General features: G+C 42.2%; 1 protein-coding gene across 1 annotated transcript; it reads left to right on the top strand.

Annotated features, from left to right (window-relative positions):
• The first annotated feature begins 4690 nt into the window (after positions 1 to 4690).
• On the top strand, positions 4691 to 25762 carry LOC132460967 (oxysterol-binding protein-related protein 2-like). The gene is made up of 14 exons (XM_060055960.1): positions 4691 to 4830; positions 10708 to 11056; positions 14092 to 14218; positions 15923 to 15998; positions 16969 to 17103; positions 17300 to 17397; positions 17675 to 17857; positions 18319 to 18426; positions 19143 to 19232; positions 19707 to 19827; positions 20171 to 20293; positions 20879 to 21002; positions 22296 to 22386; positions 23311 to 25762. The coding sequence occupies exons 2-14, from the start codon at positions 11020 to 11022 to the stop codon at positions 23411 to 23413; spliced, it is 1416 nt and encodes a 471-aa protein (XP_059911943.1). The 5' UTR covers positions 4691 to 4830; positions 10708 to 11019; the 3' UTR covers positions 23414 to 25762.
• Positions 25763 to 26705: the final 943 nt, after the last annotated feature.

Below are 26705 nucleotides of genomic sequence, written 5' to 3'. Positions count from 1 at the left end.
TCTCTCCGCCCAGATAGCGGGATCCTGTCCGGGTAATGACAAATGGCCGTCAGGGTGTGAAGGCAGCCTCCTCCTCCTCCGCAGCTCTGTGAGGATTAGACATTAGAAACCCAAGAAGAGACATGGATGATGAACGAAGTTTATTAGAGAAGGGTTATGCAATGAAGTAAATATTTATGAAATCAGTATCCATTCGTGTAGCCCTGTCTGTGTGCGTGTGTGTGTGTGTGTGTGTGTGTGTGTGTGTGTGTGTGTGTGTGTGTGTGTGTGTGTGTGTGTGTGTGTGTGTGTGTGCGTGCATGCGTTCGTGTGTGTGTGTGTGTGTGTGTGTGTGTGTGTGTGTGTGTGTGTGTGTGTGTGTGTGTGTGTGCGTGCGTGCGCGTGTGTGTCATGTTTGTACTGACTCAGGATTTTAATGGGGGTCTGATTCTGTACGACCCATCTTTTTTCGCTGAAGTCAGGGCAATGAGTTTCATAATATTCTTCCCAGCACTAAGCTGATGGACAGAGGCTTAGTTGCCTCAGTGATATTTATTATCCATTTCGGTCCAGCTAATTTCTCAGCCATCACGGATAGTAAAGAAGGCTGTAATTCTTATTTATAGAAATCAGCGTCTTCTGTTGATAACCCTACTTGGATTATGAACAGAAAGAAAAATAATCCAGCAGGAACCTCAAATCGAATACCAGCATACAAACATCTAAAAAAATAAGGATTTACGTCTACATGATGATGTAAATGCTTGGACATGTCCACAATTGAACAGAATATTTAAATGTGGAATAAACAGTGCTACAACATCCCATAAAAGATTATATCGTATAGCCATGGCTGCACATATGTTATCTTTGATGGGTTATGTCTGATTTTGCATGAAGCCTTCAAAAATCAAGCGAATCCAATATTGATGTTTAATATTACTCATCTTCTGAATAATTGAATATTATATGGTGAATTAAATTATATTATTATGAAGTCGTACGAGGCGAGATATGGCCTATATACGAGGCCTTTTTTTTTTATAAACGTGGTGATGAATTATGCCATCCAATCAGGGATGAATACTCATGTGGTCAGACCATAAAACACACACACACACACACACACACACACACACACACACACACACACTCACAAACACAAAAACACACAACAGCATACACTCACACACACATGCACACACACGCACACACACACACACGTGCATGCATGCACACTCCCACACACACTAACATGCCAACACACACATACACACAGGTGCGCACACACACATACACACTACGGCTGCAGCAGTCTACACTCTAGTGTCTAAAAGGGGGCGGCGTCATGTCCCTGTGCTGAATACTTAAGCAGAGGGAGATCTATGAGGTGACTTGGAGCCCACTCCCCCACAGGGGCCCTCCCATGACTATCGACATCACTCACTGGCTCTATCCCCCTGATCTGAGACACCCCTCTCAGCCCCACAGCCCCCAGCAGCTCCATCACAACCTGACTTAAGTGATAACGTAAAGGGACTCCAAGATGGGACTGTTGAAAGCATCTTCTAAAATTCTAAAAACGAAAGAGTCAAGCCTATCTTGCAATAGCAGATATTTTGGATCTGTCTTCTCTACGCTATACTTCAAACAGACTAGAAAACAGATTTCAACCCATATTTGCCTCGGAACATGGAAGGAGGCAACGTTTTTTTTGGTGTATGCATATGAAAAGGAAATTCTACACACAAAATTGATAACTGCTTGTCAAAAAACACATGCAACCTGTTTCATGATATAGCACAGCATTTGGATTGATGTACTTCCAGATACTATCATTTTGAAGGATCTATTATGATTATGCATTTTTTTTTTCTCATTGCCTTAATCCTTAACAAATGACCATGAATTTGAATTCGTGATACATGATGATGTGGTGCATGTATGCACAGAGTTAACTGAGGTTACATATGTATAGAGGTTCTGGATCTAATGTCACTCACATCAGTGAAGCACAGTGAGTGCCTGTGTGCATGCATGTGTGTGATACAACCCTTTTGACTTTAATTTCGTATTTTCTAATGATCTCTGAGCTCCCATTTGTTCTCTATCAGTCCACCTTTGTTGGTGCTTGGTCCCTCTTTGTCCAGCTGTCTGTCACACAGACCACACAGGCCCAGTATCTGTTGGATGGACCACACACTGAAGTCAGACCTATACTCTTCCACAAACGATTAGCTTGCTGTTCCAAAATGGGAGACTTTGTTGTTCCATCTGTTTTGGTCATTTGGACACAATGACTTGCCTGTGGGAAATGAGGTAGGCAGATAAACAGCCAGCCAACCAGCCAGGCAGACAAACAGCCGCTATGTCATGGACCTGGAAATCATTCGATGATTTTCTCTTAATAAAGCTTTTAATGGGGACCATTGTATCATTCATTTTTGCTTGACTGAGAATGTACGATTTATTCATTATTAGTATAATAATAATGGAATGACAATTGATCCTATAATAAAAAATCATGGGACTAATAATGGCCTGATTGCCACCTAATGAGCACACTACCCAGTGAAACAGAGAGTTCAGTTGTTCAGACCTTCTGTATCCTGACTTACCCTGGAGCCTGGTCACAGCAGAGTCTGGCCACAGTCATATTTGGGGGAAGCATCCTAGGAGTTCATCATATGTTTACACTTATTACAGTCAAATGTGCTTTCCGTTGAGGGAACGCAGACTATTATTGTTTTATGGTATTATCAGCAGATTAATGTTTATAAGACACTTAGACAAGGTTTTATAATGTGCTTCACAAAAAAGGAAACCAAAATACAGAATACGAAAAGCTAATTTGCAAATGAAAACAGAATGACAGTCAAACAACAAAAAGCTAACAACTGATTTAAAGCAGAACAGTCAGCATCAATATGTCTTATACATTATGATTATGATTATTATTATGATTATTATTATTATTATTATTATTATTATCATATATGGTTTAATACTACTGATCCTGTGTGCACGCCAGGCTTCCAGGCTTGTCCCAGCGGGACATGTAGAGTGTATGAACCGCTGAAGAGGAGGCAACCATGCCAGCAGTTCAGGCAGAAAATGGCCATCAACAAGGAGAAAGCACATTTCACTAATGATCTGTAGGGAAACAGAGGAATGTACTGCTGAGCTCGCTCGCTAGTTGTCCTCAGTCTGGTAATTGGAGGGCATTCCTGGGTGTGTTGTTAATATACTATTTTGCAGTCTATTTTGTGTTCATGATATTCATGTTGCCAACATTTTGCCATGTTGAGCTGTGCAGTTTTTAAAATCAGTTTTAGTTAGCGGCCTTTTGAGATACAATCGAGATCCAAGTGCAGGTTTCCTTCACACTTATTATTGCAAAACGTCGCAAATATATGGTCTTGTCCCTCCGGATTCTGTTCTGCAAAGTTTTCATGGAATTATACCCCCACCTAGAGGTCAATAAGTTAATATAAGCGAAAATAATTCGCAGCGAAGGAGGGTTAACTACTTTATGACTGAAAGCTAATTTTGTATGACTACTTGAGGGAAAACCAGATGTTCTTTAAGGGTGCCATAAATGAATTTGTAGTAAACGTTGTTAACTCATTTTGCCTGCCAGTTTCACCGCGGATAATCAAACATTCATTTTTTTTTCTGTGCCATTATTCAATTTCAACCCCGTTTTTCGATTTACATTCACTCCCGCTCTGTCTGTCTGTCTGTCTGTCCCCCCCCCCTCTCTCTCTCTCTCTCTCTCTCTCTCTCTCTCTCTCTCTCTCTCTCTCTCTCTCTCTCTCTCTCTCTCTCTCTCTCTCTCTCTCTCGCTCACGCCCACGCTCACACTCACCACACACAGACACACGACATTACCATTCAAAACCAGATACGGAATGCAGTCTACATTAAACCCTAATATTATTGTGTGTGTGTGTGTGTGTGTGTGTGTGTGTGTGTGTGTGTGTGTGTGTGTGTGTGTGTGTGTGTGTGTGTGTGTGTGTGTGTGCGTGTGCGTGCGTGTGCGTGCGTGTGCGTGTGTGTGTGTGTGTATTTCCTCTATTCTAGAAGTTGTTACACTCACCTCTTGGTTTTCTTGTGTGGTACTTGCAGACTTGACAAAAACAGGAGAATCAGTCCATGATTTAATAGGGAAAACTGTTAAAAGGCTAGTCTGTGAACAAGACGAATCTGCGAGATCATGTTCCATTGCTCTTCCATATGCATATCATTTGCATTTGCCAATTGGTCTGGCAATGACAGGCTATAATGGCATCTTACAAATGACAGTGTTTTATTAGGGTTAACAATTTCAACATCGCCATTTAATATGTCAACATTAAGCAATGTGCACGTTCTTATGAACAAGATCCCCTTGTTTATTTATTTCGTTTTCATTAGGTCGTGAAGTCCACTCTATCAGATAACTGGCCTAGTAGAGTCATAATGACGGTCGACTCTTGGAATGTACAACAATTGGGGTGTGGTGGTAAGTTTGTTGGTTGTCTTTCCAAGAGTTAGGAAGTAGTTGGTTTGGTAAGTTATTATCAATACATATCGGATATCAGACTACTGTAATAATTCTGTTCGAGCTGCTCTGATTTTAAGTCGATTTACGATAATTTTCGTTTACCTGGCAAACGTTCCAATAGCCCGCCTACGTGCATCTGGTTGGTCAATGACCCGAGCTCACTAACAGATGATTGGCTGTCGTACTTTTGGTACGGCCTCCCTTCCAGCGACTTCCGCTGCTGTGTCTATCCACACAGTTGTACATCAATATTTGGTCTTCTCTATCTCTGTCGCTCGTCGTAACATTTTATTGGCGCCTCAAAGGTAAGGCCGTCTAATTTTTAAGCAATTTAAGCGGTTTATACTAGCTAGCTTTGAATCTGATTTTGTTTATTTGTGTCCCAAATTATCTCTTGGTAGAAGAGAAGCTCGCTAACTAGCCTGACACCTTTCATCCCGATGTGAACGTGACAGAAAAGCTCCCCATTTGCTATACTTCTAGCAGACTGCCTCGACTGAGGTTTGGGACCTTTGTTATTCATGTAGACAACTAGTTGCTGGGTGATTTGATCCAACGAGAGTTTCAGGGTAGTCGTCGTTTTATGTAGTCTATCTTGCTCAACCAGATTTGAATTTTTAGAGCATTGGCAAAACATGTAGTGTTGAACTTATATTTCCCTCAGCGCTGGCGGTATGTTCTCGTCGCCGCTGTCGAGTTTTGTTATGAAGTTAAAGTTATTTCGTAACACTGCACACTTAAGTCCTATAAGGCCAATCCTCTGTGTTAGTGATTACTTAAACTTGGCCCTTTACTTGAACTCTGTTCTCTTAAAGTTCTCTTAAAGTGGGATGCATCGCATTGTCACTTGAATCTAAATATTGGTCGAACAATGCATAGATGCAACTATTTGTTTGTGTGGATGTTGGTACAACTAGTTAGTTGTACATGTAAATGTACAACTAACCAACTGAAAAAAATATGTGATGTTTATAAAACATTTGCTACGGGTGAGACATGTTGGTCAGCAGTCATTATGACTCATAAAAACGGCATTAGCCAATTGTGAAGCAGATAAATAAGAAACTAAGAAACTTAAGCTTGATCCAAAACATAAGTTACGTTGACATTTAATAGGAAATCGCGTAAAACGAATGAATAAACTCACTAACCCCACTCCTCCCACTCGGTTGCCAGTCGAGCGACATACCCCCACATGCCTTTGCAGTCAAGTGCTTGCACCTCTTCTCATTCATTTTTCATTTTCCTCAGGGATCTAATTTATGGTTATTTTCCCAAATTCACATACACTGAGGACCTCGTTTAGTAGTCTACTCAATAAACTCCAGCACTACGGGAACACTGCTGACGCCACAGAAGAAGTGTTGAGGTATTTTTGCAATAGCAGATTTTGAGAAAATGAAGACTGGAGCAAAAAAAAATTGAAGATAACAGTTATCTTGGGGGTGAAAGATTAAGCTTTCAAAGACAATCTTCAGCATTCTACAGCCTGACCGCATGCTATATACATACAAGGATTTCAGATGCATAATATGTGTAGGGAAATGAGCTAACAAGGAACAACGGCTATTTTGGGTCATGTTGTCTTAAAGACCTGCTTTTAGTCATTTAAACAGCCTTTAAGGCTTTTCCGAAGGACCTATTGAGTAATACACCGACAGCTGAGCTGCTGTCTATCCAACGACCTCTTTGGTGAAGCCTGAAACATTTGGCCATGATACTGTTTGAGCATTTGCCTGAAACACTGTTTATAATAAGAACGTTTTAGTCTCTATCCCATTGCTGCTTACTTGGTAACCACAGCAGATCCAAACGAGGCACAACAAGGCAAGGTTGATGTTAGGCTTCATTTTAGGATAGATGCATGCTAAAAGTGAACAATCTTGCCAGCCAGTTTACTGTTTTCGAATTAGATATCTGGGTACCACACAATATCCAAAATACATGAAGTCTGTGCTGTTTGCACAGTGAACATGAACGATTTTCTGCCGGAAATCTAACCATATGCATGAAACAATATATTTGCATTTGTGTGTCATCGTGTACATGTCCCACCAGTGTAGGTAATGTGAGCACACTGGGGTAATGACAATAGTGCATTATTTTGAAGTGGAGGCCGGGTGTCCACCTGGAGACTGAGCACCTGTTGTCACTTTGTTCTGTGGCTTCTTCTTTACATAGGGCCCTATAATTGCCCCCTCTCAGTTGGTTTCCATGGCAGCAGTCTCCTCTGAAAGAGAAGCATGGATGTGGACTACCATGGGGCTGGCTACCTCCCAATGGGCTTCTGCTGGCTATAGCTGTCCCAGTCTGGTTAGCATCTAGCGTTGAATACCTTTTATTTATTCTTTCAGTTGGCACATATTTGGGAGGCTGCTGATGATCGAGGGTGTGTGATAGTTTCGTGTTTGTGTGTGGGTGTGTGAATGACATGGGCCATCCTAGCTTGTTTCAATTATTGCAGGAACGTTGCTGACTCATGTTACTACTGTGTGTGTGTGTGTGTGTGTGTGTGTGTGTGTGTGTGTGTGTGTGTGTGTGTGTGTGTGTGTGTGTGTGTGTGTGTGTGTGTGTGTGTGTGTGTGTGTGTGTGTGTGTGTGTGTGTGTGTGACTAATATAGTCCAAAACGCTTTTTAAGTGACATGGCAAATGATGGCACACTAACCTGACTGCCAGATGGATTGATTCGCATATGCTCAGCATATCCATCTGGGAACCTTCCGTTGGAGAACTTTTGGGAAGGGGCGAAAATACTGGTTAGCTGATTGGATAAACCATCTGTCTATCACCACCTATGTTGATGATAGACGGGCCAAATCAACTAATCAGATCAACGGAAGCCGCCGTGTTGTTTTTTTTAAGACTGATCAGTCGCTTCTCGTTGCGTCACACCTAAACCCGCCTCAAAACAAACGCTGATTGGCCGGTCATTTAGCGATCGGCTCCAAATTTTCTCCATCGCAGGTTACCCAGACTGATCTGCGAGTAAATACAATGGAGCTCGCGAGATCAGGATGGTCTCACGAGGCTCATTGCACACACATTACTGTGTTTCCCCCGGAAAATGTCTTAGTCAAGGTGGTCAAGGGGGGGGGGGCGGGAAAGTATGTTTGGGATTATGATGGAAATATGTTATCCCTACGAGAGTTTTATACTTAATGCATAATTATAAAATAAATAAATAAATATATATATATATATATACACATATATAAATATATCTTTTTTTTCTAATATATATTTTATACATTGCTAGTCAAGGCGGGGCCCTATTGTTGTTAAGGCGGCTGCCTTAACCATACAGTGGTGGGGGAAACACTGCATTACATTTTAAATAGCCGATAAAAATGTTTTGATCACTAGGTGTGTGAGAAAACAATTGATAAAGATTTTACAGGCAGAGGAGTTTCATTAATCCGAAGTGCATCTGTAATGAACATTTGAAAGAAAGTGTGTCACTGGGTACTGTAGCAGCCTCTCATTCACTAGACATCGTTGGTCTTTCCGTTGTTAATAAGCCGCTGTGTCCCACCGGCTTCTAGATGTTGTTCTCAGCCCTCTCAGGACTGCACCGCCGGGGTCGCTAGGCATGTAGTTATCCTCATTAGCAAGCATATGAGTGCATGATCAACTGGGGAACGCTTTGCCTCAGGTCTAACCGTTTTAGTGATTTAGTGTTGGGTTACGTCTTCGCCGGCCGGTTGTTTGTCTGTTGAACAGCAGCAGGCAGTAACCTGTGGCTGGGCGCAGGTCCCACCGGGACCTTAGGCTTTGGAGATCCGGACCGATTAGTCTGTGGCCATAGTTGTACGTTACTTGTGCACGCAGGAACACAACTTCATCATTCATATTGGATTACCGCGCAGATAATGATAACAAATTGCCAATTTATGTTTCAGTAGGAGGCTAGCCTGCCAGTAGCAGAGTATGAGGCTATTGGGTGTCTACTTATCTATGGAGCTGTGTGTAATGGTACCATGTTTGTCACGGTTATGTAATAGCCTCTGTTAGCCTGAGGACCAACCGATTATTCTGGGCGATATTGGCTCCCTTGGTGTGCCAAGGTGGTATGCTTTCTGATTCACCTTGGACTACACTGCCTGCAATGAGTGAAATAATACGACAGCCTATTAGAGAGCTATGGACAATATTTATGTGAAATATAATTGGTTATTAACTGGGATATTAAGTGTACTGTACCATGTTAGATTAGCTCCCGCCTGCTTGTTAAGTACACCTAATTGTCATTCTCTGTTCTACTTTTTGTACTTCTAATGTTTGTACCAAATATTTGAACTAAAACATCACCATCATTGCTATTTTCAAGGTATTCTGTCAAAAGATGGAATTTATTTTTGCCTTTGTGATACAAACAGTAGCTGGTCTAAAAATAGATCAAGTAGCAAAATAATCCATGCACATTAAAATAAAGAGAAATCCAGAAGACAAATTTCTGCCATATTTGGGCCACACATTTTTTGTTGTAGTACTTTTAGAAATTATCCTGTAACGACAAGGGCAAATTTAGATCAATGCTCACCAAGGCCTCTTGTGCAACTACTCTGGTAGCTAGTCACCTGCTAGCCAGCTAGCATAGTTTACACGGCACAGCTAACCATTTATAATACGTAGGCTACATAGGCTTATGAAGGTGGTCAATCGTGTTCAATCAAAATAATGCAGCAAAATGGAATTTATTAAAAAAGTATATTGTCACGCGGACAGAAAAAGCTTCTTAATGTATTCGAGAGTTAAATAAAATGCATAAGAATACACAGAGCAGGTCACATTGAGTGTCATTAATATTTGAAGGCAGCTATGTTTTCATTCTCTGCTTCACAAATTGTACTTTGTAAAGGGTCTCATCGGTCAGACATATAGCTTTATAGGACTACATTTTATGCAATTTGTGTATGAAATACCTTATTAAAAACCTTTTTGAATATACTTCCTAAATGCCATTTGCCTACTTTCTTCAAAAGTCAGGCGTTCATTCTACCAAGAAGACTACTAGATAGATACGATTATATTTTTGTGTCTGATAGTTTAACAGCTCACCAATAAAGCAGCAGAATGTTAACCATTTGTAGGTTCAAACCCTAATGTTTGAGCCGGCTTTAATCGGTGCAATGAGATATGCAAAAGTAAAATTGACCTGTTGGTCAAATAACTTCCTGTTGACTTTCGGCCACATCCTTAATGAGAGTTAATCATTAATTTAAAATTTTAAGAAGTGCATAGTTTTCTAATGCCTCAGCCAGTTACTACAACTTATGCTATGTTTGAGTTAACCCTACCCATGCCTGCAGCAACGACTACTATGCACACTATATTATTTGAATAATGGCAATGAAAATGGATATTCCAGTTTATATATTGACATTCCTTAGAAACAAATGTCACCCCCCCTCACCTGAAGGGCTACACATAATCAACCTAATCAACACTATGCTTACTGATCCCAACCGCTCTCGACTCAAGTTCATTGGAGGTCAGTTGGATGAGGCTAAATGAACGATCATCTACAAATGACAGCGATGCCAACCATCTACTTCCACAACGGACAATGTGCGAGCCTTGACTGCTTTGATATGCTTTATATCGTTCCTGTATATAACATACTCACACTTGTTACTTATTGATGACACGGAACTCTGAGTGTGTATTGTTCTCTGGGATCACTGGGAACATAAAAAGCGGTCTCCATTTCTATGTCTACAAAACAGCAACTTTATAAGCCGAGGCTGTGCATTGACTGTAGGTTTGTAAATCTTTCGGTGTCTCGGTATCCGATTCAATCCAGATTCCTGTTTCAAAAGGAGTCCCGATTCACATCAATTCTATACGTACGGGTTCTTCTACTGAGATCTACTGAGTCTAGAACACTGTGCTCAAAAAGACACTGGCAGTGGGACAAACGATGGCATGATTGCTGGGTGCATAAGATTACGTTGTTTTTCTATTTGAAAAACTGAGATAAAAGGGAAAAATATAAGCAGATGTGCAATTTTTTTTTACATTTTCTATTACCTACCATTTAAGGCTCTAGCTTTTTAATATCTCCTTCATGCAATTCCCCCAAAGACTTAAAAACAAAAAGCAGTGACTTTGATCAATTGTCGCTGATGTTCACCTTTACTAAATCTAACACTCTGATGTTATTTTGCATGTTTGCCTACAGGTGACCCAACCAAAAGGAGCTTTAGGTACATCCAGTATCCAGCCTCTAATGAAACAGAAGTATCCGTCCGGCCGGCCCTTTTGTTTCCAGCTCAAACCCCCTCTCTCATCCAGCCCTGTTGGTCCCGGCACAACGTTCAACATTGGGACGTTTTATTGATGCTGCGGTCGGAAAGTTATACTGTTGCCGTGGTGACCTTCCCGAGAACTTAACCGTTCCCCGCCCAGGACCCGGGTCATCAAGGGGTCCAGAGGAACATGTTCTAGAAGCTCCCGGTCTGTCCTCTACAGTTCTGGGCTTTGATCGTGGAAGATGAGCAATGATGATGAGTTCTATGATGCCGTAACAGGTGGGTGCTTGGACTTTTTCCAGCCAGTGGCGGGTTTTGTGGTTCTGTAGTAGGACGGCCGGGGTTCAAACCCCTTAAGGCCTCTTTCTAGTCGATACAGAACTGTGTTGTCTGTGTCAGGATCCAAAATCATTTATTGACATTATTTCTGTTTCTGAGTGTAGTATAGTTGACCACGGCATGTATAGGGTACTCCTGGAATGCCTTAGAACAGTAGTAGCGGGTGTCCTGGGTTACCTAACTGATGAACAAGACTTTCCATCATAGAGGCACAACAAAACCAGCTAGTGAAACCTAACCTGCATGGTCGGATGATGATTAATGTCAATAATTCAGAGGTGTATTGTCTTGCCCCAACAATCCCGTGTGTGTGTGTGTGTGTGTGTGTGTGTGTGTGTGTGTGTGTGTGTGGGGGGGATTACGATGAAATGTCAAATGAATACCCCATCTGTATAGATGAATTCATTAATGTAAGTTCATGTGCATAACACTATCTGCTTGTTTGTAGGCTTATGTATCATGCGCTTATTATGCTCATCTGAAATAGTAGCAGACAGTATGCCCTCCTTTATTATTAATTGGAAGGTTCAATTAGTTATTTATTAGGAGATGATATTCTAGGTTTTCAAGTAAAGTGGAAATGGATATGGCTCTCGATATGGTTTACTCTTCCATCCAACAATCATTTCAAATAGGTATGGAAACAGCCCATTAAAGCATAATATGATTTTAAATGGTGAAACTGCACATTTGATTTTGATTTTCAGCAGCAAGTTAGGTCATGTTTCAGTATTTATAAGAACATTATAATCAAAATCTTTTTTCATCTAAATGTTTACATAATTGTTTCCTGCAATCAATGTGCAATTCCCCTTTCTCCTCCTGCATAAAAATGCATAAAAATCCTTTGAATAGACTCCAAACTACACAACATTTGCATCAACTCTCAAAATCCTAGTCCTGGTCCTTTTTGGGATTCTAGAACACAATAATAACAAATACAAAAAACAACAACAGCATAGTTTCGTTATACCTCTGTGCCTTTGACCACAACGTCGAAGTGAATGGCTCCACGTCAGCCTAGATAAGGTATGCGACAGGAATGCAGCTTTTCAGGTAGAGCGGCCTCAACCTGCTGTTTTGTCTCTTATGCAGCATGCACAGTTGCTATGCCGTGAAGGTCACGGCTCGCTAAACATTGTTCCTCACTGCTTCTCCGTCGAGATTTAGCACCAAGGCGATAAACGATTATTTGAGTTGGCATGGTTTCCCCACCCAACTAATCAGCATGGCCCCTGTGTGCATAAGGTTGCTCTTTCTATCATGTCCAAATACATTGAAATGTAAATCTTGGCCTAATGTTTGTACATGGCCTAGTAAGTGGGTTATATCTAGTGGGTAGCCTGTTGTTTAGTAGGCTACAATACGCCTGCAGCAGCATTACAATTATGGCTGTTTGCATATTCTTCTGCGCCATTACTGATATAGTACTTCAAGATAAAACGCATACCACAAATTTATTTATTCATTTGATGTATTCCTGCCTGTTGAAGGTAGAATTATATTAAATTCATGTGATTTATTTATTGTTACATAATTGAAATGCTAATTTATTGGAGTGTTACTGATGAATATGTGAATATGTCGAAATGCTTGGGTCAATTGAGATGAAGGCCTCTGTGCACAAAACAAACCAGCTGTCTTATGAAGTCTTTATTACATACGGGCAGGCTAATGTATTGGCTTGGGTGTTTGATTCTCTGGCTGGCCACGGCTGCTTGAGATGGGTTCAATTAAAACAGGGATCCCATTGCATTGTATAGTACTTATATACAGTAGGGGTGGGAAAAATAATCGATTCTTCGATGTATCGCGCTTCTCTCTAGAACGATTCCGTCTGTATTGTCCAATCTGATTTGTCTTGACACGATTGCGATTCAGCCTACGCATAGCATGCACGCAAACTCACAGCCAGACACAAGAACTCCTTCTAATTCAAGAGCAGCTTTTTCTTTAATGACATAGAAAAGAAAGATTAGAAAGAAAGGAAAACTGAAACCAATTTTTTTAACTTCCATATTGTGTTCTAAGGCAAGCTGCATTGATTATTGCATTGTTCATAGAAATTCATATTTATGTCTTTAATGATAGTCATAAAGTAGGAAGTGATTAGCAAACTCTGAGTAGCAAACTCTGATGTATATATATATTCACGCATGGAAATGTACATAAAAAAATCGTTGCATCGATAAGCTTTTTAGAATCGAATCGTTGAACTCATAATCCGAATCGAATCGTGAGGTGCCAAGAGATTCCCACCCCTAATATACAGTAAGTAGAGTTGAATCTTGAATCCCAGCCAAGCGATACTTGGTTAGATCGGCTGGTATGTGCACAGTCTACCTGTAATCCACCTTGAACGAGATCAACAATTGTGGTGTGTGATACTGGTGAGCATTACAATACACCTGTCATTCGTTCATCACAAGGCTTTACAGAAGTGTCAGCGTTTCAGCGTTACAAAAAAACAATCAATCTGTTCATTCACCATGACATGGTTCCAGCCTTTGGCCGACCTCAACTTCCCATCGCTTACATAACTTCAACAGGCCAAAAAGTGTGTGTGTGTGTGTGTGTGTGTGTGTGTGTGTGTGTTGCTTCCTTGTGTATCTGTTATAGTTTTGGTTGTCATCTTTGCATTATTTTTCACATACTACTGACAAGTTATTTCATGTGTTTTGTATTCACGTCAACGTAAATAAGTGTGTTTGTGGGTGCGCTGCATCCAATCGCAGACAGTCGATTGTGTAAAAAGCTTGATATTCTATCCATTGTATAATAGAGTCAGCCTCCAATAGAAATGTAAAGCGTGAAGAGAACGTAACCAGGCTTATCTCGTGTTGTCACCGCCCCTTGAACTCCCGCAGACAAATCAATGACATGGCCGTGGGTATGGAACTCACAACCTCTTCTGCTCCCCTCTCCCCCTCTCCTCCTCTCCCCCTCTCCTCCCCCCCCCCCCTCCGGGCTGCCAGGCCTGGACTCAGACGAGTCCTCTGAGAGCATGTCGGAAGCCAGCTTCAAGGAGGCCACGGCGATGGACTACGGCAGCCAGACCAAGAATGGCTCCATCAGGAGGGAGAACGGCACTAAGAAGCACCGGTACAGACAGACCCCTTCCCCCACCCCCTTCCCTCCGTCAGCCTGGCTCTGTGTGTGAGGCTCTGTTTGTGCACGTGAGAGAAAGACGCTGGGGGGGATATGCTGCCTTTTTATTTACTTATCGTGCTGCCCGTCAAACGTTGACACAAGCCCGATGGCTGATCTAACGTCATACATTAAAATGAGTTTATGGTAATGTAGCGTCATACATTAACATGAGTTTAAGGAGGACTCTACTTTAATCATTCAAGTTTTGGTGCCACTGTTGACTTGACGTGCCTGGTCGTTTGACTGTCATGTTGTGTGACTAATGACTGGCTTTCTATTCAAACAGTAGACATTGATTTAGGTAGGGCTAGGTTTGTTGGGAGGGGTAGCTTGGATTTGAGCACTCCTAACCCTGGCATTGTAAAGGCCTTGCTCTTTCGATTTAAGCTAAACAAGGAATATAGACTAAACTATCCATTGTGCTGATGGAGATTTCCTTTCTCCTTGGGTCACTAGTACGCTACTTGACTCTGGCCTTGTGGTGTATAAACACCATGCCCCTTTTGTTTTTTTTATCCATTCAAGGTGCAGCTGCGGTTTCACACAAAGCAGGACGTCTGATTGTGTTAAAGTGTTGGCATTCAATTCCTAAGCTTTAAGGGATAATACTGGTTATTGGAGGCTGTAGTCCTGTAGAACAAGAAATCAAGTATTTGTCAAGGCAATAATTTTTGTTGAAAGTTGATTGATAGATCAGCTGTTGAAAACCTATATCAGCCGATACTAATCAGTGGCCCGCCCTGATCAGGCAAACTTTATAATTGACACACCAGACCTCCCATATTCTATCGGCTATCTCACTTCCTCTCTCTTAATTTCCTCTACTGACCCATCTGCCCGTGCTTTGTATCTTTTATGAGGCAGTTACATTTACTAACTTTAATGCTTGAGAGGCACAACTGAGGTGGGTTTGTTTACAATGTAAAGCTTGAATAAAAATCTGATAATTTACCTTTCCTCTACCCTTTCTCCAGCTTCTCTTGGATTGTGTGATGCCAAGCAAAACCAGATCTTCATGATTTGACTAGGGACAAGCTGTTCTGATTTTACTGACGCACAGTGCATATCACAGTGATACCGAGGCACTATCAGTAGAGCCCAGATCTCCATAAAAGTGTTACATAACAAATTAAATGGTTATGTGACAGAACGCTAAATATGTGTTATTTATATTTTTGTATAGTATTGTGGCTGTAATGAATTGAAAGACTGTGTAAAATGTGTCATCCTTTACCTATCCATAATCATATGCATATGATATATGTGTTTAATATCCATAATCACATACATATACGTATATGATTATATGGTTTATATTCTTGGCATGATGATGACATTCCATTACATCCATTCCCCTGTCTCAGGTAAAGCTACCCTCTGTGCTAAAATCTGACCTAAAGGTCAGATTTTAATCAAGCTGTGAAAAATGTGAAAAATGTTTGTTGTTTTGTTTTCTGAAAATGCCTGTGAACACAAACTAGTTTTGCCGACCCATTTTCTCACTCAGTTGATGTAGCAAGCAGATAATGTAAACTTTACCGAAGGTTCTCAACACACCAAAATGCTGTGCATGTACTTATAAGCTATAGTACGTATCTGCTTAGGATATGGTCTGTGTAGACGTCCAATTTAACTGGTCATATGTTTCATCGTCAGGACCGCGTTACCGGCTCCCATGTTCCCCAGAAACTCTGTCAGTATCTGGGGCATTCTGAAGAAGTGTATTGGATTGGTGAGTACCACTATCTTGTTTTAACAGGCCACATTAAAAACACACTAATTGATGGCTCATAGCTGCTTATTCAACAACAGTTGGTTACTGAAAAAAAACAACTGTGCATAATGTGTCTCAGCTTGAATATTTATTTTACGATGACTTACGTTTTATGAGAGAGAGAGAGAGAGAGAGAGAGAGAGAGAGAGAGAGAGAGAGAGAGAGAGAGAGAGAGAGAGAGAGAGAGAGAGAGAGAGAGAGAGAGAGAGAGAGAGAGAGAGAGAGAGAGAGAGAGAGAGAGAGAGAGAGAGAGAGAGAGAGAGAGAGAGAGAGAGAGAGAGAGAGAGAGAGAGAGAGAGAGAGAGAGATCTGTATCTTCTTTGTCAATCTTTTTTAGGCTTTATCAAAATCTTCTCTGGAAGGAAAACTGTAAATTCATTTACAGTTTTCGATCGATCGATCCATGTATTTATCTGCAAGTGTTGCATTTTGCACACCTGTGATTGAAAGGAAAGACAGATTCCCTGAACCAATCAGGGAAGAGATGCCCTGATTGGTCAGAAATCAACGGGCCGCTTTATAATCAGAAACTGCATATAGGCAAGGCAACTCATGAGTTTGTGACATTTTACTGTATCTTTATAATTGGCTGTAGTCAAGAATGATTTCATTCTTGACTACAGCCAATTATATAGATACAGTAAAATGTCACAAATCAAATGATTTGTAAAATGTCACACACACACATACAGTATACAGAAGCAAGCACAGTCAACTCTCAGCAGATATTTCACAATGGATTTCACTCAGTCACCAGTAGCTGACTGTTAACCGTGCAATTTCTTACCAATGACACTCAAACTATAGCTCTTACCTACAGCACCTTTTTATGTTGGCAGGATTGCTGAATTCTCTTGTCTTAGTCGGGGAATCCAGACATGGTAGATTCAATGTGGGCAGAGAAGTTGATGCTTTGTTGTTGCCGTAGGAACTGTCCAAGATCACCATGCCTATCGCCTTCAACGAACCTCTCAGCTTCCTGCAGAGGATCTCAGAGTACATGGAGCACACGTACCTGCTCAACAAAGCCTGCACACTGCCCGACTCCATACAGCGCATGCAGGTACACACACACACACACACACACACACACACACACACACACACACACACACACACACACACACACACACACACACACACACACACACACACACACACACACACACACACACACACACACACACACACACACACACACACACACATACATTCGTGTCCCGTTGCTTTTGCGAAATTGCTTGCGTCTCTCTCTGCAGGCGGTAGCTGCCTTTGCGGTGTCAGCAGTCGCCTCTCAGTGGGACAGAACAGGGAAACCCTTTAACCCTCTCCTGGGAGAGACCTACGAACTGACCAGGTACACACACACACACTCTCACTCAGTCACTGTGGTTTGTACGGTTGATTCGCAGAACAAAGACTCTGGGTCTGACGTGTAAGCATGTTACGTGCCTACACGTGTTTGAGTGCTACCTTCATCTCTTTGAACATAATTTATGTTTCAGTTTACAGTTCCTTTTATGATTTATAATTTTTTTACGTTTTCAAAGCAAATCAAAACGTATCTGTTGTGATGGATGGCGCAGTATTGAAAAACTAAATGCATCCATTGTGCTCTGTGCTCTGGTCTCCAGAGAGGACCAGGGGTACCGGCTGGTGTCGGAGCAGGTGTCCCACCACCCCCCGGTCAGTGCCTTCCACGCGGAGAGCTTGGCCGGGGACTTTGTCTTTCACGGCTCCATCTACCCCAAGCTCAAGTTCTGGGGCAAGAGTGTGGAGGCGGAGCCCAAAGGAACAATAACAATGGAACTGCTCAAGTCAGTACCTCTGTGTGTCTGTCACTGTTTCCCTCTGTGTCTGTCTGTGTCCGTCTGCTACTGTGTGTCTGTTATTGTGTGTCTGTGTCTGTCTGTCTGTCCCTGTGTGTCTGTTACTGTGTCCCAGTGTGTCCGTGTCTGTTACTCTCTGTGTCTATTACTGTGTGTATGTTACTGTCTGTGTCTATTACTGTCTGTGTCTCTGTCTGTTACTGTGTGTCTGTTACTGTCTCAGTGTCTGTCACTGTTTCCCTCTGTGTCTGTTACTGTGTCCCTGTGTGTCTGTTACTGTGTCCCTCTGTGTCCGTGTCTGTTACTTTCTGTGTCTATTACTGTCTGTGTCTCTGTCTGTTACTATCTCAGTGTCTGTTAGTGTTTCTGTCTCTGTCTGTGTGTCTGTCTCTGTGTCTGTGTCTGGTTGGTTCAAAAGGCCACTGCTCTAAGCGTCTGCCCCCCTCCAGGTTCAACGAGGCCTACACGTGGAGCAACCCCTTCTGCTGCGTTCACAACATCATTCTGGGGTCCCTCTGGATCGAACAGTACGGCACCGTGGAAATCATCAACCACAGGTACATCTGCTCGGTTCGTCTTTTACTGGGCCGGCCAATAGGGTTGCCGCGGTACACGGTATTACCGGTGTTACCAGTGTTGAGGCCAACACCGATTGCTCGGTGTTGCACACCGGCAACACCGAGTTTTTATTTTATTATTTCAGTAATAAAAAACAAATTCAGTAAAAATGAATAATATAATTATAATTAAAAAAAAATAAAATGTGTAGAATAGGCCACAGTTCTGCTCTGTGCGGAAAATAATTGGCGCGCCGAGAATTGGCGCGCTTCCTTACAAGACCGGTAACCATAGCAACGCCGGTAAACAAACCCCACGAAGCCTCCCCGCGCTACGGCCATCCGGAGGCGCACAGAGCTTTTTGCTGTGATATTATGATATATAAAATTAATTTAGACTATTATATATAGAACGTTATAAGACGCCGAGAATTGGCGCACTGCCAGCCGCTGTCACCGAGTGTGAGAGGAGAGTTGACGGAGAAGAAGGCGGTTGACCTAGTTTCAAAGTTAATACCATAATACCATCTGACACACCCGATTCGTCGTAAAGGACAATTACCCCTGCAATCGGCATAGCTCTTACCTCTAAACCTTTTGCTATGTTGTGTTGTCATACGAGAAAGACAACCTTCCATTCTCCAATTCATCGCCAAGGTACCTTACATCCGTCTCCCCTGTGTCTCCCCCTCCCCCGTGTCTCTCCCTCCCTTTAGCACGGGCGACAAGTGTGTGATGAACTTCAAGCCCTGTGGGATGTTTGGAAAGGAGCTCCATCGGGTGGAGGGCTACATCCAGGACAAGAGGTACTCCACCAGGGACTGGCTGCTCCTCCCTTGGGCTTCACCTCCCCTTTCCTCTCCTCCCCTTTAGCCCAATTTTTCTTCTTATCTTTTGAACTTTATGCTTCGTCTTCTTTCGTGGTGTATGTGAAAGGAAACCCGGGAAAGGTAACAAATTGTTATCGGCTGCAGACGCATTCATTCACCCACAGGTTTTCAAGACAATTAGATGAACTTGTCGCTGCCTTATGACGTCATCAGTGTTCGACCGGGTCTTATAGGGACACGTGATGGGAATTATGTCAGTCACTACAATCTTTTGAAATTTTCGATTCTAAATTTCTCAATGGTGGAGAGTCTGAGGGACTGAGCAGAGATGGAGGAGGGGCCGTTTTTGTGGGCTTGCTTAAAAAAAACAAGAAAAAAAAAAACTCAACTCAAATCTTACCCAGTGCACATTTGAACCTAACTGCAATTTTTCTGTCCGTCTGTCTCCAGTAAACGGAAGCACTGTGTGATCTACGGGAAGTGGACGGAGTGCATGTGGAGTGTGGATCCTCAAACCTTTGAGAATCACAGGAAGAACGAGAAGAAAGGAGAGAGCAGAAAGCACAGACCGGTCAGAAACATGCAGACACAGACTTGTATATGAATTTAACACGAAGCCATTTTGTCGCATTCGCATTTTCTCTGAGGCCTTCAATCAAAATGGAGAGCTAGTAGATACTCAAAATTCCAAGTACTGCTTGTACAAAGACAGTGGGTCATCAGAGAGGTGGGCGCCCCCTACTGGCCCTCCAACACCTCCAGCAGCACCACCTGCTCTCCCATCCAAGGACGGACCATGCCAGGCCCTGCTTAGCTCCCTGGGAGACCGGCAGTACAAGGCGGGCAGCCACCTGGGAATGGGGAAGGAACTAAAGAGTGTGTGTGTGTGTGTGTGTGCGTGTGCGTGTGCGCAGGAGGAGGAGAGGAAGGAGAACGACGACTCAGACGACATGCCGGAGTCGCAGGACACCGTCTCCGTCATACCAGGGAGCACCTTGCTGTGGCGCATCGCCTCCAGACCCACACACTCCACCACGGTGAATCACTCACTCATACTCACTCACTATCTGATACACTCACTCACTCACTCACTCATACTCACTCACTACCTGATACACTCACTCACTCACTCACTCATACTCACTCACTATCTGATACACTCACTCACCTACGCTCACTCACTCACTCACTCACCTACACTCACTCACTCATACTCACTTACTATCTGATACACTCACTCACCTACACTCACTCACTCACCTACACTCACTCACTCACTCACTCACTCACTCACTCACTCACTCACTCACTCACTCACTCACTCACTCACTCACTGATACACTCCCTCACCCACTATCTGATTCACTCACTCACTCATGCACTCACTCACTGATACACGAGCTCACTTACTCACTCACTGATACACAAGCTCACTCCCTCACTCACTCATACGCTCACTCACTCACTCATAGGCTCACTCACTAACTCATACGCTCACTCACTCACTCACTCATACGCTCACTCACTCATGCTTCCTTACTCACTCATTCTCAGGTGCTGATGCTCACCGACTCCCTCCCTCCCCGGCAGTCCTCCCTAACCCTGAGTCCTTCCCTCCCCAGATGTACAACTTCACCAGCTTCGCCATGTCTCTGAACGAGATGGAGCCGGGCATGGAGGCCACGCTGCCCCCCACGGACGGCCGCCTGCGGCCGGACATCAGGGCCATGGAGAACGGCTTGATGGGTATGTTCTGTTTTAACATGGGTAACTTAGTCCTGTTTGAGCATGGGTAACTTAGTCCTGTTTGAGCATGGGTAACTTAGTCCTGTTTGAACATGGGTAACTTAGTCCTGTTTGAGCATGGGTAACTTAGTCCTGTTTGAACATGGGTAACTTAGTCCTGTTTGAGCATGGGTAACCTCAGTCCTGTTTTAACATGGGTAACCTCAGTCCTGTTCTAGCGTGGGTAACCTCAGTCCTGTTTGAGCATGGGTAACTTAAGTCCTGTTTTACCATGGGTAACTTAAGTCCTGTTTTAACATGGGTAACTTAAGTCCTGTTTTAACATGGGTAACCTCAGTCCTGTTTTAACATGGGTAACTTAAGTCCTGTTTTAACATGGGTAACCTCAGTTCTGTTTTAACATGGGTAATTTAAGTCCTGTTTTAACATGGGTAACCTCAGTCCTGTTTGAGCATGGGTAACTTAAGTCCTGTTTTAACATGGGTAACCTCAGTCCTGTTTTAACATGGGTAACTTAAGTCCTGTTTTAACATGGGTAACCTCAGTTCTGTTTTAACATGGGTAACCCTAACATGGGTAACTTAAGTCCTGTTTTAACATGGGTAACTTAAGTCCTAACCCTAACCCTGTTTTAACATGGGTAACTTAAGTCCTGTTTTAACATGGGTAACCTCAGTCCTGTTTGAGCATGGGTAACTTAAGTCCTGTTTTAACATGGGTAACTTATGTCCTGTTTTAACATGGGTAACCTCAGTCCTGTTTTAACATGGGTAACCTCAGTCCTGTTTTAACATGGGTAAATTCAGCACTTTGTTTTTAAATTGTCAACTTTGTTCAGAGCTTTTTACAAGGGTTACTTCAGCAGCACTATGTTTTTAAATGGGTAACTTAAATTTGGTGCTTTTAACATGGGTAACTTCAGCACTGTTTTTTAAATGGGTAACTTTAGTTAACATTTTTACATGGATTACTTCAGTGCTAAACAAGAGTTTGACAAAATGTCTTATCCCAAACGTAAAAGTGCTATATTGCTATTGTTTACATTCGTGGCAGATACATTCAGTCAAAATGCACTTAGACAGAATCAGCACAACTCAGTGAATTTTGAGTGAGTGTTTTAGTATGCCCAACCGATTTGGTCCTTTTAAATGATATTAAAAACTTGATTGCATCTTCTGAAAGATAACCTTTGATTTGAAGATTGTCCTTATAAATGCCTCACTGTCGCCACATCCTGCTGCCTGCCGTTTCAAGTGGCGGCCATGTTTAAACAAAGCTGTGCGTGTCCTCCAGACGAGGCCAGTCGGGAGAAGGAGCGGCTGGAGCAGAAGCAGAGGGAGTCCAGGAAGGAGAGAGCCAAGAGCCAAGAGGAATGGTCCACGAGGTACAACACACCTTCTTTCTCCTGGCTCGGGATCAGGGGGAGGGATGAGGAGGACCCGTAGGTCAGGCTGGCGCTTCTGTCCTCAGAAAACTCAACTTCGGGAGGGAGGGATCCGTAGGTCGGGATTCGTAGTTAGAGCAGTACGAGTCCCGTTACTTCATTCCATTCGATTCATATTCAAACACCAGTATTGAAATCCACTGAAAAATATAGTAATATTGAAACACCCGACTTGAGGGGTCGGCTTAGCTCAGGGGGTAGAGCGGGTTGTCTTGTAACCGGACGGTTGCTAGCTTGATCCCGGGCTCCTCCTAGCTGAGTGTCGAGGTGTCCCTGAGCAAGGCACCTCATCCTAACTGCTCCCGACGTGTGTGTGAACCGTTGTAAGCCGCTTTGGATAAAAAGCGTCTGCTGAATGCCCTAAATGTAAAATGTGAATGAGTCGGCGTTGCGTCTTCAACAATGCAGACCTTTACTTTAATGGATTATATCGTCCCAGCAACATCAATGTCGAAGCCATGTCTTCAAAACATCTTCATAACATGATTTTGAAATGTAAAGTCACACATTGGGGTCAAACCGTCATGTGTAGGATGATATCTGTGAGATCCTCACAGAGAGGAGGGGCTGTTTTGAACTGCTTCAACCTTCCATCCTCTCCTGGTGGATTGGTCTTCCCGGAGATGGTTCAGTGACTTCTGCTGCTTAATTATTCTGGAATGACACGGGCTGCTCACACATAAAATCCCACTTTGAATCTCATAAAATATTCAATCATTCCCGTGTTTCCATTTGTTTTGAGGAGATGAACCATGCCCAGACATTTGGGATGATTAGGTTTCCCACAGTCCCGTACCTGAGCGACTCTGGGTGTGTCCTGCACAGAGATCAACGTCCACTTACCTGTGTGTCGAATGCTTCCAGGTGGTTCCAGCAGGGTAACAATCCCTTCACCGGCTCCCCGGATTGGCTGTACACGGGCGGGTACTTCAACAGGAACTACGCGACTCTGCCCAACATCTACTGAAGCTCTTCCCCCCCCCCCCATACTTATCCTCCTCCTCTTCGTCAGCCGATCCCTCTCAGGATCAATGGCGGCTCTATCTCCTCGATCATTATCATCTTCATCATCGCCATGGTTTTGATCATCAGTTGCAAAGTGATAAGCCCTGCATGAAGACAGTGTGAAGTTTTTGACCAACCATCTTCCTCTGTCTGAACGGGCTGCACTGGAAGGAAAGGGAAGACTTTAGTCCTTCACCACAAGACTCCCTGGCTCCCACCTCTTTCTTCTCTGGACTGTAGCACCAGAACCATAACACTCACCAACTCCTCTTCCTTACTTGATGCCTGCAAGCCAACACAGACAATTCAATCCACACATTCCAACTCCATCACCGCTGTGCATCACAGTGTGGTGTGTTGGGGCCATCACGATCCCTGGTGTCTCTGAACCAGCCCCCCTCATGTAATGTGACCTGTAATTTGAGAATGAGCAGCAACCTCTAGTGGTGAAGGAGGGTCAGAGAGGTGGACGCGTGCATCGAAAGCAGATATCCCATTAAATCAATCCCCAGGTAGAAATAACGAAGGCAGAATGAGAGGGATGAAAAAAAATGGTACTAATTAAGATATTGAATCTATTTACTTATAAGACGCTGTACACTGCAGAAAGTAGCCCCATGCTTGTGGTTTAGCAGCAAGGCATCACCTGCAAACCAAATGCTTAATGAGCTGGATACTATACATACAGGTCTATATAGGTCTTCCTAAGAAAGGTTAAGTGGCCCTGAAATGCACTGATCACAAGCAGTATTCAATGTAACAGGAGATGGCTCAACCAGTCTCCATGGCAAAACTGGAAAATCTGATTTCTAAGAGACTGATACGTAAAAAGGATATTATTTAGTGATCAAGGTTTAGGTCTGAACGCTATGGATGGCATGATGCCTGTAAAGTATGCATGGATAGTAAGAGCGGCTTTACACTGTGTGTTTCAGGTCAACTTCAGAATGTACACTCCCATTATAAACTTAAAGGCATACTTATTATTATGCAGCCACTGCTCCATAATGTTCAGGTAGCATAAGTTGATTTCATTCTCTATTTCATACAACTACTATTCTGAACGTCAACCATCAGATTACTGTTAATAGTAAATTATATTCATAATATACCTATATGATATAGATATGACGCATTCCTATTTTTCTACAAATCTAAATCGTATATGAAGTTTCCCCGAGGCGAAGCATCATCGCAGCCTTCATGAAGATGGCCTTTTGTAGCGTGAGATGACCATTGACTTCTTCCTAGTGCACTCCTCATCAAACCCTCCCTCCCACTTATCGATTCAATGCCAGGACCACACTACTGTTCATCTGTTGAGTGAATGTGTAGTTGTGTGTACGCGTGTGTCAGTAAATGGTTGGAACATTAAGAGACACTACATCCACAATCCTACTGCATAGAAAGCAAAGTGGATTTAAATCAAATCCACATCTTGCACCTTTTTGTTTTACCAGAGGCGTGTGGACTGAGACACAAGTGGCCTTGCCTTTTTGAGTGTGTTTCAAATGTAGCATACTTTGTTCATTTCTTTGACTTGCCTTGGGTTTATGTCAAACAATAATCATATTTCCCATTGTATGACTTTATTTCCAGTATATATTGTTTTGGACTTTGTTTTTTTCAGGTCTTTAACATGATCAAATGTTCAGATTTACTGATAACAGACAGAATGTAACGACCTCTCCAAACTATGCCGCCGCCCCTTCTCCTAAGAACTGAGACTAGAAAGTGTTACAAGGCACTGGTCCATTTTCTAAAGCCTAATTCCTTTTTAACGAAATTGGCATGAGAAGTATTTGCTCGCTTTGCGGTTCAAAGATAACTGAACAGATGATACAAATAAATATTATTACTAGTATTACTTCTTCAGTCTGTTGTTGCATACGCTGTAGTCTAATAACTCCAAAAGTCCTATTGTGACTGGTCTTTCTAGCCCTGGTAATTGCTCCTTTCCAAAAACATGTTACTATATTATTAATAATACTATAATCCCATTTAACACCCACTACATGGTTTTATGTTTCTTCTGCGGCCATTTTTCTCTAAACTGTATTTCAAAGATGAGTTAAATTTTGGAGTTTCATGACTTGATGTTATACATGTATTGCAGAGAGGTAAACACAAAATGGAATACTGTGCAATTGATTTTTATATAGTATTTAAACCGTTTTTGGTGAAGGCGAAATGAAATAACTTTGTTTTAAGGTGGGGGGAAGTTAAGGGGTAACCTTAGATGGTAAATAGATTAATTAATAATATATGGGGGAAAATGTCTTAATAAAATGCTAATTTCAGTTTTGATATACAGCTGTGTGTTTGTGTTGTTTTTTCAGTTTTCTATATGGGATATGACTAGTGAACAGTGAATTTATAATAAGTATTTGAAGATACTAGTCAGAAAGTATTTGTACTTCATGCACCTTTCAATTTTTCTATATTTTTAAGCAACCATATTTATGCAAAGATATATATGATATACGATCATATTATAGCATGGAAGTATCCTGCATCTCTGCATTGGAAGATATGTTTCAGTAAGGCCAAATTTGTATAGACTATCGCTTCAAATGATGGAAATAGACATTTTACCATAGATGGAACATATTTCACTTGAGGGAGGGAAACTGAAGATTTGTTAATCTAAATAAAATAAAAGGATTCCTACAAATGCAAGTGGAAGTTCAGAAATCAGCAGGTAGTCAAAGAACACGTTTGAGTTGCAAAAACCAAAGATACCGCCTTTCAAGAACTTATTGATAATCACAGCAGCACATATGTTCAACTGTAAGGGCCTCAAATGTTATATCTTTAAGACCGGTTCATTCCGTTAGAGTAGATCACGTCAACAGTGCCACATAATTTTTAAGAAAACCACGAGATGAACACACCTGTTTCCCTTTTATATATATATATTTGTATTTTATTTCTTATTCCTGATTGAAATGTATTGTAAGTTCATAATTTGTCATTCATCACATTACATGTTATGACGCACCAGGTCCACTACAGCCATTGTACAGAAGGGAAACACAGAAACACACACAGGGATCACAATGGGAGACACTCAGTTGGGCTCATTGCACTTACAACAGTGAATGGAACACATTAGCATTAGTCATTTTCAGGGTCTCCAGCCTCTTTTCTTTAATGTTTTTCTTTTCGTTTAGTTTCAGCCAATGAAAGTTAAGGAATCTTTTTTTTTCATTTAATCTTTCCATTTCCAATTGGCAACTCTTATTATTTCTCTT

This window comes from Gadus macrocephalus, chromosome 7 (assembly GCF_031168955.1).
Source record: "Gadus macrocephalus chromosome 7, ASM3116895v1".
Lineage (NCBI taxonomy): Eukaryota > Metazoa > Chordata > Actinopteri > Gadiformes > Gadidae > Gadus > Gadus macrocephalus.
This window is presented reverse-complemented; position numbering and strand designations above follow the sequence as displayed.

Excerpts from the sequence above, each read along its gene's own strand:
- LOC132460967 (XM_060055960.1), top strand. The coding sequence starts at position 11,020 with ATGAGCAATGATGATGAGTTCTATGATGCCGTAACAG. Across the intron at positions 17,858-18,318 it reads ATAACAATGGAACTGCTCAA|GTTCAACGAGGCCTACACGT; the intron begins GTCAGTACCTCT and ends GCCCCCCTCCAG. Across the intron at positions 20,294-20,878 it reads GACCCACACACTCCACCACG|ATGTACAACTTCACCAGCTT; the intron begins GTGAATCACTCA and ends TTCCCTCCCCAG.